At 56.0% G+C, this 17337-nt stretch overlaps 2 protein-coding genes and 1 long non-coding RNA gene across 4 annotated transcripts; 1 reads left to right on the forward strand and 2 right to left on the reverse strand.

Moving 5' to 3' along the window:
* The first annotated feature begins 430 nt into the window (after window positions 1–430).
* LOC308532980 lies at window positions 431–3860 on the forward strand. 2 transcript variants are annotated; one of them, XR_013997017.1, is made up of 4 exons: window positions 431–451; window positions 1854–1930; window positions 2974–3001; window positions 3235–3860. It is a non-coding gene; the product is annotated as an uncharacterized lncRNA (long non-coding RNA). The 2 variants fall into 2 exon arrangements; XR_013997018.1 differs by lacking the exons at window positions 431–451; window positions 1854–1930 and adding an exon at window positions 2240–2325.
* Window positions 3861–4796: 936 nt separating this feature from the next.
* OVCA2 (OVCA2 serine hydrolase domain containing) lies at window positions 4797–7504 on the reverse strand. Its single transcript, XM_081108881.1, has 2 exons — window positions 7315–7504; window positions 4797–6977 (listed from the first exon to the last, which is right to left on the reverse strand). The coding sequence occupies exons 1-2, from the start codon at window positions 7487–7489 to the stop codon at window positions 6478–6480; spliced, it is 675 nt and encodes a 224-aa protein (XP_080965007.1). The 5' UTR covers window positions 7490–7504; the 3' UTR covers window positions 4797–6477.
* Window positions 6853–16576, reverse strand: DPH1 (diphthamide biosynthesis 1). Its single transcript, XM_081108882.1, has 13 exons — window positions 16486–16576; window positions 14421–14573; window positions 14232–14295; window positions 12582–12703; window positions 12001–12158; window positions 11753–11874; window positions 9748–9816; window positions 9214–9370; window positions 8975–9075; window positions 8326–8404; window positions 7918–8058; window positions 7663–7770; window positions 6853–6977 (listed from the first exon to the last, which is right to left on the reverse strand). The coding sequence occupies exons 1-12, from the start codon at window positions 16544–16546 to the stop codon at window positions 7681–7683; spliced, it is 1317 nt and encodes a 438-aa protein (XP_080965008.1). The 5' UTR covers window positions 16547–16576; the 3' UTR covers window positions 6853–6977; window positions 7663–7680.
* Window positions 16577–17337: the final 761 nt, after the last annotated feature.

Below are 17337 nucleotides of genomic sequence, written 5' to 3' on the forward strand. Positions count from 1 at the left end.
GTGACGTCACCGAGCCCTTGGGTCCAGGACCCGAGGTGTGAGAGTGGGGCCTGCCGGGTGAGGACCAGGAAGGCCGGGCGGGGTGGGGCTGTGTCCCAGGTGTCCCAGTTTGGGACCCGGCTGCCCTCCCACGCCACCTCCCGCAGGCCCCCAGCCCGCAGTTCCGGAAAGTTAACCCCTTGTAGACGGTAGGGGGGGGAGCACGGGCTCCCCTCCCTGTTCCTGCTTCCGGGCGCTCTCCCCATCGCCTAGGTCCCCCCCCCCCTTCGCCACTATAAATAGCCCCAATTCCCATTTCCTAAATTCCCTGCTGACGTCGGCAGCACGTCAGTGTGTAGGAGCCCGGCCGCATGAATGAGCCGCCGCACGAGTACTACGCGCGGCTATAAAAGCCGCCGCGCCAGCCGGGCTGCGGGAGGCGAGCGCGCGCGGGCGCGATGCAGCCGGACAGGTAAGCGGGGCCGACCGACCGACGGGCGACAGACACGGACGGAGGGCCCGGAGGAGACCGGCAGGGGGTGGGTGGGAGGGCCCCTTTGGGGTGCGGGTGGGGGTGGGGTGGGGAGGGGGCGGGGGGCGAGGGTTCCCCCGCAGCTGGCGGAGCCCGGGCAGAGCGCACGCAGAACCCTGTGCAGCACCTGCCCGCGCCCGGAGGCGGACGCAGCCGCTTCGGAGGAGCATCGAGCAGAGGACGGGCCCCAGAGCGCCCGCGGTCCTACCTGGGGCTCCTGCGCCATCCCCCCAGGAAAGTGGGGCGAAGATGCTGGTGCCTCGGGAGACGCACCCCTCCTTCCCTCCCCGCAGCGCGGTGACTCAGCCTGGCCGCCCCCGCCGGCTGAGCTGGGCACCCGCTGCGGCTCTCTCAGGACCCCCGCCCTGCATCCCACTGGGGCGCCCCCTCCCCATCCGACCCGTCGGGCCTGCCCCCCGCGTCCCTCTGCGCCCCGTCGGCCAGCCCACACGCACATCGACAGCCTCTTGCCTTCGCGCGAGGAGCTGTTCTCTCAGGACCGGGCGGGGGTGGGGCCTCGGCAGGACCGCCCCGCTCCACCCCACCGACCACCCCCCCTCCGGAAGTGCCTTTCAACAGGGACGTCTTTGACGTCACAGGGCTTTGACGTCAAGGGCCGCGTGCCTGTCGGCTAGCACGGGAGCCCAGAAAGGCGGGAGACGCGGGGGAGGCAGAGCAGCAGCGCCCCCAGCTGCGGGCGACAGAGGCACTCCCCTCCCCCCCTCCCGGGCAGCGCGCCGGCACCTTGGCTGCAGACTGCTTACTGCCCGGCCGCCCCGAGTAACAGTCTCCAGTCACGGCCACCGACGCCTGGCCCCGCCCCAGGACCGCGGACCCGGGGCCCTCTGTCCCTAGAGTCCTCCGCCCCCAGCTGGCTGCTCGGGCGGCCGCTGTCCGCGGTGCTGATCCGGCGCGAGCTCGGCCATCGGGCGGTCCCTTCCCCGGTCCCCAGGGGCTGCGAGGGGCGGCCGGCCCACACGCGCATCGCGCCGCCCGGTAGCGGTCCAGCGCCGGGTCCTCCGCCGCCCCCCCACCTCGGTCCTGACGTCAGCCTGACTGGAGCTGCCGCGCGCCCCGCCCCCGCGTCTCCAGGGCAACCGTGGCTTTCGATTGTTACTGTGGGAACCGGAGGTAACAGTCTACAGCCATGGTCGCCCCGCAGCACGCCCACGCGCCGCGCCACCCCGCGCGGCTCCCTGCTGCCCCAGCCAGGGGGAGGCCGAGAGCAGGAGGAAGCGGGGGCGGCGAGGCAAGAGTCGAGGTGTCTGCGGGGGTGGCGCGAGGTTTGGCGCAGGCAGGCGGGCTACTCCCGGGTCTAATTGCGGTGCTTCCGCCGAGGCAGAGAAGGAAGCAAGGTGTGCGGAGTGTGTCTAACCGCCAGCCTCCGTGACCGGTGACCGTCCTGTTTTCCGAGCCAAGGTATTGCAGCCAGGGGATGGCGAGAAGGGCGGTAGTTATGATATTGGGGGTTTTTAAAAAATCTCCTCGGTGGGACGGAGGCTGCTGGGACCTGGATGCCAGAAGAAATGTTTGCCTCCTGTGGACTGAAGTGGTTACACAGGAAAGTTTGCCTAAATGCACCACCAGCTCACTCTTCCAGGAACCCTTAGCTGAGTAGGCAGAGGGCCATGAGTAATTCTTGAACTCATTTTCTGATGGCGTTGCAACCTCCCCTCACTCCTCTCCCCACTCTTTGCTCCTCTTCAACCATGTAGGCTAAGAGAGGTTGCCAACCTTCAGGAACGCCAGTGGGTTTGTGAAGTTAACCAGGTCCCTAAAGCATTTTCTGAACATATCAGCATCCTCCCCTCAGTGTAAGTGCTGGATTCCAATTTGAAACAGTATCTCAAAGTAGCCTTAAAGAGGGGGAGTGAATCAGAGGGGGTGAAGTCCTATTGTGCCTGTGAAGTGTGTGCAATGACCTCTTCAAAAATGTCACCTGCGTGCTCGCTTGGGCAGCACATATACTGAAAGTGGAACGATACAGAGACGATTAGCATGGCCCCTGAGCAAGGATGACACGCAAGTTAGTGAAGGGTTCCATATTTAAGACAACACGTCACCTGCAGCCACCATCACCTACTGCAGGGGCTATTGCATATGGGTGCAGAACTTTCCTGGGGATAGTGTTGGGAATGGTTACGGCAACCCAGCCCTGCCATCCATGAATCCAGTTTTTCTTTACTCTTCCATAACCCCTCCTTTTCTAAACTTCTAAGACAACTGGTGCTGATTTCACAGCTAATCAATGCCCACATGCTGCCTTCCTCTCACCTAAGGACCCTGAGGTCTTACATTAAACTGCACTCAATTCTGGAATCCAGTGGGCATCCATGGGCAGATGTAGTGTATGCAGGTGGGAGCAATGCACAGAGAAGCATCCCAAGCATCATCCACGGTTGTTACAGGACCATGTTGTTTCTGAGCATTCTGTAAAATGGGACAATTGTTCTTTCGGGCAGGTTTGATGTGAGGACCAAACAGGATAATGTAAGTAAAAACCTTTAAGAACTGCTATTTTGTTTTTAAGTACTATTCTATGAGGCTACTGTATCTTTATCAGGGCATGGTGGTGCTGGGGAGAACCCAGCCCTGGGCAGTTAGGCAAAATGAACAGGAGAGGGCGCAGCTGGGAGCAGGGGGTGCATCTCTCTAAGAGATCTCTGGGACTGGGATTGTCGAGAGGTTCTTGGCTAAGGGACTCTCTCTTCTATTTGCTTTAGGAATCTAAAGTGGAGTGAAGAAGGAAAGAGAAATGTAGGGGTATTCTGAAAAGAAGAGACCGAGTCTTTTGCAGTTGGAACCCATTTAGAGAAGGTGGTCAGAGGAGGAAAATAGCCAGAAGACTGTGTACAATGTGGAGCTTCTCAGTGTCTTGGCAATCACTGAATGCACCCACCCCAGCTTATTTTCTGGATTAGGAAGGTGAGGCCCAGACAGGACATTTAGCCCAAAAGGAGTGAGTGGTGGCCTCTGCTCACCTCCTATAGGGCTGCTGAGGAAGCAGTGGCCAAGAATGTGAGTTCTTGGATCCGAACCAACTTTGGGTAAGTTATTTAGCCTCTCCATGCCTGTTTCCTCGGTTGTAAAATTAGGTTAATAGTATCTACCTCATGAAGTTGTGAGATTACATTAGGCAACGCCCTGACCGGTTTGGCTCAGTGGATGGAGCGTCGGCCTGCGGACTGAAGGGTTCCGGGTTCGATTCCGGTCGGGGGCATGTACCTTGGTTGCAGGCACATCCCCAGTAGGGGGTGTGCAGGAGGCAGCTGATCGACGTTTCTCTCTCATCGATGTTTCTGACTCTCTATTCCTCTCCCTTCCTCTCTGTAAAAAATCAATAAAATATATTTTAAAAAATTAGGCAACTATAAAGCTCTACTTACCACGTTTGGCATAGTTAGCACTCAACAAATGGTATTCCCCTTTCTACCCTCTGAATCTCATTTTCCTTAGTTATAAGTTGAAAAATGTTAAATCAATGATTCTTGAGAGCTTGCCCCCCCTCCCTAATGAAGGGCATGAGAATCACATGGGCTTTTATCAAATAACACATATTAACAGAGACTTACAGTCTCTCTAAACAGCTTTAAAATATGATGTTGCATGGAAATGATCATGGATAGCTTGTCAAAATGCAGACTCCTGGGTCCCAGTGATTGAAGATTTGGATCTGGAGTTTGGCTCCAGAAATCCAAGTTGTTGTTGTTTTTTAAAATATATTTTTATTGATTTCAGAGAGAGGAAGGGAGGAGAGAAACATCAATGATGAGATAATCATTGATCAGCTGCCTCCTGCACACCCCCTATTGGGGATGCGCCACAAACTGGGCATGTGCCCTGACCTGGATCAAACCCTGACCTCCTGGTTCACGGGTAGACACTCAACCACTGAGCCATGCCAGCTGGGCAATCAAGTTTTAACATAATGCCGATGCAACATGATGCCAGGTGACATGTCACTTGTTGGAACCAGTGGACCACATGATCTGTTCTCTTCTGGGTGATTTTCGGGGGAAATTCTCATCTCAAGCCTGGGCACTTCTGCTGTACCTAATACTGCTCTGCTCTGCCTTCACCCTTCTAACTTTAGCCCTGGCTTAGAATTCATTCCTTAATATATCCTCCCCTTTTTACTTTAATCTTCACAATAATCCAGTAGCACTAGCTGTGGTACACAAGCCATCATGTTCACCCCTTGGGACCTTGCTGAAATGGGCAGCCTGTGATTGCCAGAAGGGCTTGAGAGCCCTGAACTGCAGAGCCACTGCATTCCATTTTGAACTGCTTATTTCCAGAGAAGTCAGAAATCTGAATTTTTGTGTGAAATTCCTAAAATTTTAAATATCACAAATCCTTTTTTTTTTTTTTTTCTAAAATGCCATGGGCCAAATCCAACAGGCCTGCCTGTAGGAGAGTAATTCAGTCCATTTCAGTCTTCACCTTCTGCTAAGGAAAAGACCCCTTTAAAAACCATGAGCAAGGCAGAGGTAGACTGAGCTAAGAACTTTCTCCCCACACCCACTTCCGGCAGCAAAGATTATAAACCAGTAAACTGGGTCTGTCCAGGCAGGTAACTCCAGTTCTTAAAAAGAAAAATATCTTGGACAGCTGCTAGCTATAGTGCCGAACTCAGAATTTTTGGTAACTTAAGAACTATTAGTCTAGTTGTCTTAGGATCCACTGGAGTATTTCTGGTCCATTATTTAAGTCCCTGGGGGGCAACCATGCCAGAGGGATAGATAGGTTCCGTTATGATCTTCTAGAAGAGCAACAAGTTGTTGAGCCTGCAGAGATAGAACTGAAGTCAGAGAGCAGTTAGGGCAGAGGGGGAGCGCAGGAAGTAGGGGAAATGGCTACAGTGGGCGGACTTTAGAGTGCCTAGAAACAACTGCAAGCCAGATGGGCTGCTTAGGCTTGGCTGTGATCACTACAGTGTAGCATCAATCTCAGAAATGGCAAATAGGGGCATGTTCAGAAAGGGGTTTCTTCTGTGCTGTCTTTGGCCTCAATCCAAGGTTTCTCACCATCCCACCCTTTGAACTCATAGCTCAGAGGAGCTAAGGAAGTTATGGAGACAGCAGAGAACACAAGAAGCCAGGGTTCAACAAAAGGCCAGCATACAACTCTCAGGGACCAGGATGGAGGAAGCCTCAACTCAAGATGGTCCAGGAAGAGCCTTGTCAGGTCCTCTCTTCCCAGAACTTCTGATATAAATTCTCCCCTGATTCAGCTCAGACCTCCTTTCCTTCAGCTTGGGACTTAAGACTTCCAGCAAAAATGTGTCCGTGCCCACACACGCAAGAGCTTCTCCCGGGGGCTAACTGGAAACACCGCCTTCCTTGGTGCTGCCCTGGAGGCTCTGTGAACGTGGAGATTTGTTATAAAATGGTTTGGTTTTGTTTTCTGTATCAGGAAAAAGATGCTCAAAATCAAATCACCACTTTGTGTGGAAGACAGTGGTACCAGCCCCTACTTTTCCCATGTCACCCTCCACTAAGGCTGCCTGCTCCCCATTTTCTTTGAATACAGAGCTGGGCTTATGTAATCTGAGTTTTAAGAACTGATATTTGTCTTTTTAAAAAATATATATTTTTATTGATTTCAGAGAGGAAGGGAGAGGTAGAGATAGAAACATCAATGATGACTGAGAATCATTGATCAACTGCTTCTCCCCTACCTCCCCCTCTCCCGGACCCCGGGACTGAGCTTGCAACCCAGGCATGTCCCCAGACTGGGAATGGAACTGTGATCTCCTGGTGCATAGGTCAAAGCTCAACCACTGAGCCACACCGGGGAGCAAGAACTGGTATTTGTCTTACTTGGTGATGATGAGGAGCACAAATAGCAGTGGAGGTCCCAGGGTAGGGACAAGGGGAGAGCAGGGATCACAGAGGCTGCCCCAAAGTCAGTGTCCCCACTGGGGTGAGGAGGAGGATACAGGGACCTGGGCATGTGTTGATCTCTCACTCTGCAAACTGGTCCAAGAACTTGAGGTAGGCCTGGCGCTGTGATGCAGCTGCTGGAATGAAGTGGCCACCAGAGTGGGTGAGAGTGATGGATCCAGTGAATCGGCTAGCCAGTTGCATACTCTCCTGAGAGGGGATGACACGGTCAGTGTCCCCAAAAACATGGAGTGAAGGCAGCGACAAGGGACCCTGCAGGACGGATTCCTGGAGGCCAAGGCCCCGAGGACAGAAACCAGATACCAAGATGATAAACCTTGGCAAGGGGAACCGGGGATCGCCTGCTTGGCCAAGGGCACACACAAGGGCTGCTAGCGCTGCCCCCTGGCTGAAACCAAGGAGCCCATCAAAAGGTCCCAGCTGGTTCAGTGCCTGTGCCACCGTCCCCAGGGCTGCTTCCAGACCTCTGCACACCGCGGGCTCTTCCAGCGCGGAGAAAACGTCTGCCCCCTGTTCCGAAAACCACCAGCCTCGAGGCTGCTCCTCCGGAGGGCAGGACCCTACAAAGATACAGGGGTGGGGTGGGGTTAAGGCAAGGGGGATGCAGGAGGAAAGAAATGAGAAAGGGAGGGTTTGGGAATGACAGGGAGAGAAGCAAGTCTGAGGATGGGAATAGATGGATTGGCAGAGGGAAGGGCGGGCGGAACAAATCAAAGTGTAAACATGGGAGGCTGGGATGAAAGAAATGAAAGTATGGGTAGAATGAAGTGGGAGGGTGGGAGGAATGCATGAGGACAGAGTGGGGGTGCGCTGAAGTGTTTTAGAGACGAGGCAAGATAGAGAGGACTCGAGGCAAAATAGAGTCGGAACGCATTTCCGGGGCAGGACTCCTCTCACCGGACTCCGGCCCGGCGCCCGCTGTGTCCACAACCGGGTGCGGGCCGCTGAGGCACACTAGCTCGGCGCGGCCCCGCAGCGCCTTCCTCAGCGCTCCCGTCTTCTCGCGGAAGCCCCGCTCGCTCTGCCGGAAACCCGCCAAGCACAACACACGCAGAGGCCGCGGCGCGGCCATAGTGCGGGGCAGTGCGCCAGAGGAGACGGAAGCGGCCTCTCCCCGAGCGGAAGTTGAATTACGCGAAGGGCGGAGCCAAAAGGCCGGCAACACCCTGAAGGCGGGCCTCCGAGCAAGCGAGCGTTCCCAAGACCAGGCGGAGGGGTGGGGCGCGGCCAACGCAGGGCGGGTACCTGAGACTCTGGAGCGTCTCACGGAGCGAGTGGCACCACTTCCTCGTCTCTGCAGCTGCAACCCTCGCAAGTCACGGCTGGAGAAAGGCGCGCGGACCCCTCCTGCATCTGAGTCGCACACTTTGGTCAGGGTCCCACTTCTGCGACGTCGTCCATCCCGCTCGCATGCATTTCCCGTAGCGGCCGCATGGCGGCGGCCTCGGCACGCGTTGCTAGGGAGCGACCACTCCTCCCTCTTTGGGAGTCCCTGCCTACCTTCCCCAGCGCAGGCCCGCGGGGTGCCTGGGAGGGCCGGTCTCGTCCGTGGTTCACCGTCCACGGCCCCAAGGAGCTGCCAGCATAGAAGTCCATGGGGTAGGGCTGCTGCCAGGAAATGTCCCGCAGGGCCACCGCCGCCTAGAGGAGGAAACCGGACAAAAACATTTCCAACACTTTTCTGCACAGGATTATTTCATCCTCACAGTGGCCTAGAGATCCCGTTACCAATGTAACACAGAGGGAATGTCAGGCTCAAAGAGGTTAAGAGACTTGCCCAAGGCCACTCAGCTAGGAAGTGGCTCAGCTGTAACTACGAGGAAGTACTGCCCGCGGGCCCACTCCACTTCAGATCCCTCCCTGCACAGAACCAGGTGCGAAGTCCACTCCCTCAAATGTCGGTGTTACCTCATACGGTGTCAGCAGCGGCTTGGGGAAGGCTGTGCCCCAGTCAATGGAGAGGCGTGGGCATGCCACCTGTACCCACCTGGGAAGGGAAGTCAGATCAGACGGAGGGAGGTCTTCCCCCTCTCCTGGGCAGCGTGTGAGGAACAGGACTGTGTCCCCAACACACCCAGTGAATGCTTACTATGAATTCTAAAGTGAAGATGGTAATGTACTGCTGTTTAGAATAACACTGTAGTGTTGCTTGTCTTCTGTTTCCTTCCCTGACTACACGCTTTCTGAGGGCAGGGCCTGGGCAACTCCTTTGTGGCAGTATTCCCAGAATCAAATTTAGTGCCTGGTACAATGGAGATGCCAATGTCATCTCATACAGAACCACTGTGATGGTGCAGTTGCTTGTCAGCCCCAAGACAGACAAAATATGTGTGGTCTAGAGCAGTGGTCACCAACCTTTCGGACCTCACGGACCACCGGTTGGCGACGGCTGCTCTAGAGGGCAGCCCCTGCTGGATGAGTGCTCTGTAAACATTAGAATTTCATGATCATGGAAGCAATTCCTATTGACTCCAGCCCTCCGTATGTGCTAGGCAGGACCCAGATTCTAAACTTCGCTAGCCAGTCATAGCTAGATAGATAAGGAGGAGAAACTTACACGTCCACCTGCGGAAGCAGACTGAGCTTGCTGGGGAAGATCTCGGAGAGCAGCAGCCTCACGAAGGGAAGTCCCAGGGCTTGCAGCCTGGATTCCAGGTGCTGGTGGTAGAGGAAGGCAGAGCTGGAGTCGTCATGATCAAGCTGCCAAGGCTAAATTCTTTGGCCTACTGATTTTTCCCACTGCCTGATGGTGTCCCAGTCAATCCCTTCCCCAGAGGCCATCCCAAGCCCTCTGACCTCCAGAATCTTGGGGCTGCCCTGACGGCCCAAGGTGCCCAGGATAAGGCCCCAGGATTTAGCTGAGCGGGCAGTGGCTATGGCTTCTTGGCGGTTAGTCTGCATTCGCTGATGGTCATAGTGCTCTCTGGATAGGACTTTGCTGTATGGATCATATCTGGAAAAGAAGCTGTCAGGGTTACAATGACAGCCACTTGTGGGACTCAGCCCCTTGGTCTCCTGAACCTTCAGGCTCCATTGCAAGTAATTAGGAACAGAGGCAAGAGCATGGATTGTCATTGGGAAGACCAGTCCCACAGCGGGGCAGGCAGGAGTGGGAGCGGGTTTTAGGATATCCATGTGAATCCCAGGGGACGGGTAGGTACTGTGCAGCAGCAGCACTAGGTTTGATATTAGGTTCAGGACCCAAGTACCTCATATCTTTAGGGCTGGGGGCTGCTAAAGGGCCAGAGAATGAGGATTTGGCTGATTGAGGGCCTCAGTGGCAGAGATTTCCACCCTCTCCCCAATTGGTTGGTCCAGCTCAGCCCATACCGGTAAGCAGGGACATCGGGGTTGGCAATCATGACAGACTCCAGATGGAAGCGGCCATCTCCAAGATATCTGCAGGGGGGTCAAAAGGGGGTGGTGGTAAGTGTGGTGGGGCAACAGAAGCAGCAGGCACTGGCTTGGGGTACAGAGGACTGCGTTCTTGGCTGTCTGTGCCCCCTGGCTGTGCCGCCTGGCTGTATGTGAACTGGAACAAGTCATTTCACCTCCTGAGGTTTTGGTTTTCTTACTTGTAAAAAAGGAGCTTGAACTGGATGACCATAAAGCCCCTCTAGTTATATGATGCAGAAGCTAAGAATGCCCCCAACCTTCTGGGGGTAAAGGCACAGCTGAGGCCAAGTAAGGCTGCTCCAGGCTGTAGAGAGCCTCACTTGGGCGGGGGGGGGGGGGGGGGGGGGGCGGGGGCAGGGGCGGGGGACAGATTCTTCCTCGCTCAATACAGACAAGGGAGTAATGTTCAGGGTGTCATCTAAGCTGTAATGAGGTTCCGGGTACACACTGGCTACTCTCTGCCCTAACTAGCTCCTGGGACCAGTCCTGAGTTGTGACAATAGATACTGTTTACTGGACTCATGCCTGCTGTGCACTGGGCCTGGGCTAAGCACCTGGCATGGATGACTTCACTCAGACCTATCGAATAATCCTCTAAGCTACCTATACTGTTCCCATTTTACAAGATACAACTGAGGTTCAGGGATGGCAAGAAACTTGCCCACCCCTGGTCAGTGTGGCTCAGTTGGTTGTCCCGTGCACCGAAAGGTTGCCAGTTGGTTCGATTCCTAGTCAGGGCACATGCCCAGGTTGTGGGCTCAATCCCCAGTAGGAGGTGTGCAGGAGGCAGCCAATCAATGTTTTTCTCTCTCCCCCCCACCTCTTCCTTCCTCTCTCTCTCTCAAATCAATAAAAACATACTTAAAAGCCCTAGCTGGTTTGGCTCAGTGGATAGAAGAACTTCAGCCTGTGGGCCTAAGGGTCCCAGGTTCGATTCCAGTCAAGGGCACATACCTGGGTTGCAGGCTCCTCCTAGGCCCGGGCCCTAGTCAGGGCGCGTGCAGGAGCAACCAATCAATGTTTCTCTCATATCAATATTTCTCTCTGTCTTTCCCTCTCTTCCACTCTCTCTAAAAAAAATCAATGGAAAAATATTCTCAGGTGAAGATTAAAGAAAAAAAAAAAGGAACTTGCCCAAGTCACACATCTATGGAGCAGTATATCTAGGGCTCAACTCTAGGCCTAACAATCAGGAGGCTGTACCCAGCATGCCCTGGGAGGGCATGTCCTTCTCTGGGAGAGCACACCGAATTTTGAGGAATGGCCAACACTCAGGGTTTCCCTCCCTCCAACACACACGTCAAAGGCCCCAAGGGTAGGCATCTGTGAGCTCAGTTATGCAGGCACAGGCACAAGGGAAATGCCACTTGGGAAGCAGGACTGCCAGGCCTGGGCTGGCAGTGGGCAGGGGTGTCTGTGTGAGTACAGCAAGACCTGTGGAAGCAGAATCTGCAGCCCCAAAGGTGGGCTAAGTCAGGGGAGTGCCCCTGCCTCCTTTCCTGCCATTAGCTAGGAGCAGGGCTCCCCTCCCAGTCCCAGCTAGGAGCTGTCGGCTCTGAGGCTGGCTGCATTCACACAACATTAAGCATTTCCATTACCTAAAATAATTAGGCAGCAGGAGACATGCCGCTCCTACTTGTTAGCTGTCCGGATGCTAAATTAATGGGGCTACAGCCTGGGTATACCCATCCATCTTCTCCAATTATAGTCCCCCCATTTCCAGCCCACCCTCGCCCCCCATCAGGCCCTCTGATTCCTGCCCCACCCTGAGCATAGTCTTCTGGACAGTGGACAAGGGCGCTGGTGAGGGAGACAGAAAATCTGAAACCCTATTTGGACCCCATCTTGCAGGTGACCTTGAGCAAATAGTTAAGGAGTTTTAGACTCCCAGGGTACATTTCTTATGTCGGTAAAATTGACACCCCCATTTTTCACTTACATAACAGCCTCCACCTCTTTGGGCAGGTAGGGTGATGTGCAGCCCAGAATCTCCCCAGGGGACAGGGGCTTACACTGTGGGACACTCATGCGGTACTCAGCCTTCAGCTCCTGGGCAACTGCCTGCAGGGAAAACGAGAAGGAAAGCAAGTGGATGGGGAGGGAGAGCCAGGGCCAGAGGACCAGCCTCGGCACCTGGCACGGGGACCTAAGAATAGCTTAGAGACTGGCTGCTGTCTGTCCACTTACCTGCAAGGTTGACACAAACTGTATGGTGCTAACCAGGGCCAGGGCACTGGCTGGGGGAAAGGTGAGGCGGATGGAGTCCAGTAGGTGGGTAGTGTCTATCCGGATGTCCACAAAGACATACAACACCCGGAAGTCTTGGGCAGAGGTGTCCATGGGAACTGGGAGGAGGAGAGAGTGCAGCAGACTGTGGGTTGGAAGGCAGAAGGCCTGGCCCAGGCCAACGTCTCTGAGAAGCCAGTGGCTTCAAGCTGGGGACGGAAGGAAGTGGGGGGGGAGGGGGGCGTCACAGGTCTGTGAGAGGCTCCTCCTTGGTCACCTGGGGCGGGGGGAGGCGGGGGTAAGGGGGCTGCCTGCTATACCAACAGCCTTTCAAACACCCGTATCTGGGACAGCAGCATGGTTTCCAAGGCAACCAAATCCAAAGGAAAGATCCACCTGCAGAGCAGGAAGGCTGAGGCCATCCCAGAAACCAGGAGGGACCTCATGCCTGCAAGCAGGACCAGGCGCTGTGATAGAAATCAGCGTGTAATCTTGCCTCCCGACCAGCCCTGCCAGGGTCCAGGTGTCCCGGGCTGCCATACCCAGGCAGCTGTGGCCATAGTGCACCAGGAAGTCAGCTCCCAGGGCCCTTGCAGTAAAGTCATCCACACAGCAAGCCCCGTAGGTCACATCACCCATCACCATCACTTCGGCCTCTGTGAACCTGTGGGGATGGACAGCAGTGGCACAGTGGTCCAAGGAGCGACGTGGCAGAGAGATCTAACCCTGTGCAAGGATCTCAGGGCCCAGCGCCTCCCTCTCCACCTCACCCAATTCCTTGGGTAGGCAGCTGCCCCTTCTGCCAACAAAGAGTAGGAGGGGCCCAGCTGCCACCTCCTCCAGCCCTGGCAGCAGCTCCTGGAACTATAGCTGTATGGGGATGGTCTCTGTAGCACCTTGATGCCTCTGCTCGGGCTCAGACTGCAAGAGAGACCCCCAAATCTCAGACTGGCATGCACAGGGTCAAGCAAACACAGACCTCCTGATGCATCCCACCCAGAGCAGTGAGCATGGACACACATGCAAAGGCACCTGCCCCCAAGTCTTGGCACTGTGGGGTGCGTGGGTATGCATATGTGGGCACACACAGCCTCCCTGATGCCCAGACCCCCTGCTAATCCTCACCCTTAATCAGGGCCCTCTGTGCCCAGGATGGGGGGACCCATGCATAGCTCCCCCATAGCACATGGCACTGCCCACACGCCCGATGTGTCAGGAAGAGTGGGCTCTGGCCAGCACATTGCCAGAGCTGCTGCCAGGCCTGAATCACTGTGGGTCGGGGGTGGGTGGGAAGACCCTTCACCCCCCTGAATTCACTACAGGAATCGAGAAGAGGACCAGCTCCTCCCTGAGAGACCCACCCCTGGGGCATGCATTCTGGCGCAGTGACTGAGGTCACTCCATTTCTCTCCTGGGGGCGTGGTGGGGAAAGCTGAACTGCTGCCAGGCAGCCCCTCCCCTCCTCCTCCCCACCCCCATCCCCATCCCCATCCCCATCCCCATCCCCATCCCCATCCCCATCCCCAAATCAGTTGTGCACAAAAGCAGATTATTCAGCTCCTTAGAATGCAGCCCAGGCATCTGAGTCAGCCTGAGCACTTAATTTTTTATAGATTAAAATGTATGCAAATTGGCCCAAGCCCCAGAGAGCATCCCTACGGGGCAAGAGGATGGGAGTAGGGAAGGGAGTCTGTGGCAGCGGGATTAGGAGCAGGGTGGGGGGAGGGCAGCAGCAGGGAAGTGGGAGGTTCCCATCACGAGATGACCTCCCCTTTCTCCATTCTCCCTCCCTGTTCCTGTGTGGGTTCCAGATGGCTGAGCACTCACCCCTTCCGCCCAAGGATGGCTCACTGTATTGAAGAAACTTAGAGGAAAGGAGTAGGGGAAATGAACACCATCTCTAAGGCACTGCTCCCCACTAAGCCCCTCCTTGCCCTCTTTCCCAAGATGTGCCAGAAATAAAGGTTCCCCTTGGCCAGACCCAGAGCCGTCGACTCAGCCCGTTCCAGGGTCAGCTTTGAGGATTCTTAGGTTTCTCCTCAGGCCCCACCAACTGCTCTGTCTTAATTTTTCCCTTTGTATGTGCATGGTTGTCAGGCAGAGGTCCAGAAGGAAAGAATCATGTCAGCAGGCAAAGCTGTAATGGCCATGGGGCCTTGGCTCAGCTCCCTCTCCTGTACCCCAAACCTCACCTTTCCAAGATATCCACAATGGTGCAGGCGAAGAGGAGAAGGCCTTCTGGCATTTGCAGGGCCACTGCAAGACAAAGCAGACACATGAGAGCAGAGGATGGGTAGGTAGAGGCTGGAATGGGGACAATGCCCCTAACTGGGCCAGGCAGCCGCTCCACCCCCACCCCAGCTCACAGCTTGGCAGCTTACCCTTCTTGGCCTGGGCCTGCTGGACCCTCCAGATGGTCTTGGGGATCTCAAAGTTATAGTTGGAAGGCAGGACTTGAATAGCTGCCTGCAGCTGGGGGTTGTTCAGGATCTCAGGGGGTATCTGATTGGCCAAGCGGCCCCGAGGGACTCGACCTAGGATTCATGTAGGGCCTGCGTCAGTACCTGGCCAATCCCGCAGCCAGACTCAGCTAAGCTGTTAGCTCCACCGAAGTTTCAGTCCCAGATCCCAGACCCCTTGGGGCTCGCCCAGCCATCTTCCCCACTGAGTTCATCCTCAGCTGCTGGAAAGCAAACTCCAGCCAGGAGGAAGGAAACCTGCACAATTCATTTCCATGTTGTGAGATTATTGGGAATCAAAGACTTGAGCCATGAATGGGATACAGTTCACCCCTTACCTCAGGAGAGCAGAGGTGACACCGGGGGACTGAATTGAGGGACAAATGGAAAAAAAGTCCATACAGCTGCTCCTTCATAGAGAACAGCCCTGAGGGAAACCCAGGAGCCATGGCAGCCCAAGAATTCTGGGAAAATGTGCCCCCTCCCCCAACCTGAGAACACCTTGAAGTTCTGAGGTCCTAGATAAGAGATCTAGAACCAGCACAACTGTTATAAACTCTAATGTAAAAGACTGCCTTCCTGCCCAGCCAGCGTGACGCAGTGATTGAGCGTCAACCTGTGAACCAGGAGGTCACGGTTTGGTTCCGGGTCAGGGCCCATGCCCAGGTTGCCAGCTTGATCCCCAGTATGGGGTGTGGAGGAGGCAATCAATCAATGATTCTCTCTCATCATTGATGTTTCTATCTCTCCCTCTCTTATCCTCTCTGAAATCAATAAAAGTATATATTTTTTAAAAAGATTGCCTTCCTTACTTGAGTACACTCATTACGTCTACACTGGTTAATTCCTGCACTCTTCCTTCTCCTCATTTAAAAGGGAAATAAACACCATACGTTTAACTGACTTAGCAAGTTCCCTGGTCCCACTGTTCCACCCCACGAAGAATGGAAACAATATACTCTAGTCAGGACTGTGGGCAAATAGGTTTAAGGGCAGAAAAGTGGCCTCGATCTTTAGGGGACAGTAGTCTAGTGGGGGCAAATGTAGGCATACAAATAATTACAACCCCCTGATTAAAGGAGAAAACACTGCCGCCCCTTGGCAAAGCTGAAGCCCTTAATCCGCATCCTCGTCCCCACAATTCAGTTTAGGAGCCAGACAGTTCGGGAACGTAATGAGGCGAGCAGTTAAGTAAATCAGTGAACACTGGCTGAGCCTGTACTATGTGTGCCGGAACTTCTGTGAGGGCCTTTGCTCTGATAGGCGGGATTCTCCCAGGCCTGGAGGGTGGGGGTGGTGAAGTGGGGAACTCGCATGGCCCATCAGGGCCCCGAGGCCAGATGTGAATGTCACCACTAGGGTTTTGTTCACTCGTGTCAAAGGCCTTGGAGCAACCAGCCCCGTGCTCCTGGGCCCGAGTCCCTTGTGGTTGTTGAGGTGCAGAAGCTGGTACTCTTAGCAGCTCAATTTGTCCCAAGGACCAGCAGCCGCCGCCCCCTTTAGCACGTGGCTAAAACTCCCGTGTACGTCAGTATTCACGGGAAGATCGAGGTCCCCGCGTCTAGCCCCTGCACCTTGCACAGGCCTGGTATTCAGTGGGCGCTCAGTAAGTGCCTGGTGGGTGAAACCACGAGCCCCTTCCCTGCAAGCGTTCCCTGCGACCCCCGGGGAAGGCCCGCTGCAAGGCGCCGGGCTCCCGCCTCCCAGCCAGGTCCGTTTTTCCCGTGAGTCTTCCTTCTTCACGCCCTGCCTGCCGGCCACGCGGAGGGCAGTTTCTGGCTTCAGGACCACACGCTCCCGGGAGGGGCTGCTCACGATCGCGCCCGAAGGCCACACGAGCACCCCTGGGCTCCGGTGACAGCGGCCAGGAGCGAGTGACGGCGGGCCTCCCAGGTCTGGCGAAGAAAGGGGGCTGGTCCCGTCTCTGACTTGGGGAGCCCAACCCGGGGACGCGAGGTCCAGAGGCCGCAGCGTCATAGGCACCCACCTCTGCCGGGGCCGCTCCGGCCGCCCGGGCCCGCCGCCTCGGAGGCCACCAGCGCCGCCATCGCCGGCCCGCCCACGTGGGGACCGAAAAGGCAGCACTAGAGGAACGCGGAGCGCGCAGGCGGGGCGATCGCTCGCCGAGCGGCGGCGAGGGGCGGGGCCTGGCTGGGCGGGGCCCTGGAGGAGAAGGAAGGGGCGGGGCCGCTGTGGGCCCGGCTCTGCCCGCAAGGTCGGGGCTCGCGGGAGCCCCTAGTGGCCCCGGGCCGCAGCGCTGTGCTCTCCCCGCGGACCCGAACCTGGCACTCCCAGGGCAGGGCTCCCTCCCCTATCTGTCCACTCCCTGCCCGAGTTCTGCGGGCCGATTCTGTGAACGGGGACACCACCAGGTCTTCCTTCTGCTCCACCCACCCTGGTAACGGCAGTGGACGGTGTAGGTGGGGCCACATTCCCTACCTCGGAGGACCCCGCTGCCCCACAGGACAGAACTCTGTGCCCAGCTCCAAATTGAGTCTTGATGCCGATTTCCAGAGCGCCGGGGTGGGGTGCCTTTCTCACCTTTATTTATATATATATTTCAGAGAGGAAGGGAGAGGAAGAGGGAGATAGAAACATCAATGATGAGAGAGAATCATTGATTGGCTGCCTCCTGCATGCCCCACACTGAGGATGAAGCCCGAAACCCAGGGCACGAGCCCTTGACCAGAATCGAACCCAAGAGCCTTTAGTCCACAGGCTGACGCTCTAGCCACTGAGCCAAACCAGCTAGGGCCCTTCTCACCTTTAGAACCCACAGTGTGGAGGGGTCTCAGGTGAAGAAGTGCTACCAGGAGAAGGTCCTGAGCCTGAGATGCTT

The sequence above is a fragment of the Myotis nattereri genome (assembly GCF_964212035.1).
Source record: "Myotis nattereri genome assembly, chromosome: 16".
Lineage (NCBI taxonomy): Eukaryota > Metazoa > Chordata > Mammalia > Chiroptera > Vespertilionidae > Myotis > Myotis nattereri.

Excerpts from the sequence above, each read along its gene's own strand:
- OVCA2 (XM_081108881.1), bottom strand. The coding sequence starts at position 7,489 with ATGGCCGCGCCGCGGCCTCTGCGTGTGTTGTGCTTGGCGGGTTTCCGG. Across the intron at positions 6,978-7,314 it reads GGGCGCCGGGCCGGAGTCCG|GGTCCTGCCCTCCGGAGGAG; the intron begins GTGAGAGGAGTC and ends GTATCTTTGTAG.
- DPH1 (XM_081108882.1), bottom strand. The coding sequence starts at position 16,546 with ATGGCGGCGCTGGTGGCCTCCGAGGCGGCGGGCCCGGGCGGCCGGAGC. Across the intron at positions 11,875-12,000 it reads AGTTTGTGTCAACCTTGCAG|GCAGTTGCCCAGGAGCTGAA; the intron begins GTAAGTGGACAG and ends TTTTCCCTGCAG. Across the intron at positions 9,076-9,213 it reads GCAGCCCCAAGATTCTGGAG|CACCTGGAATCCAGGCTGCA; the intron begins GTCAGAGGGCTT and ends CTCTACCACCAG.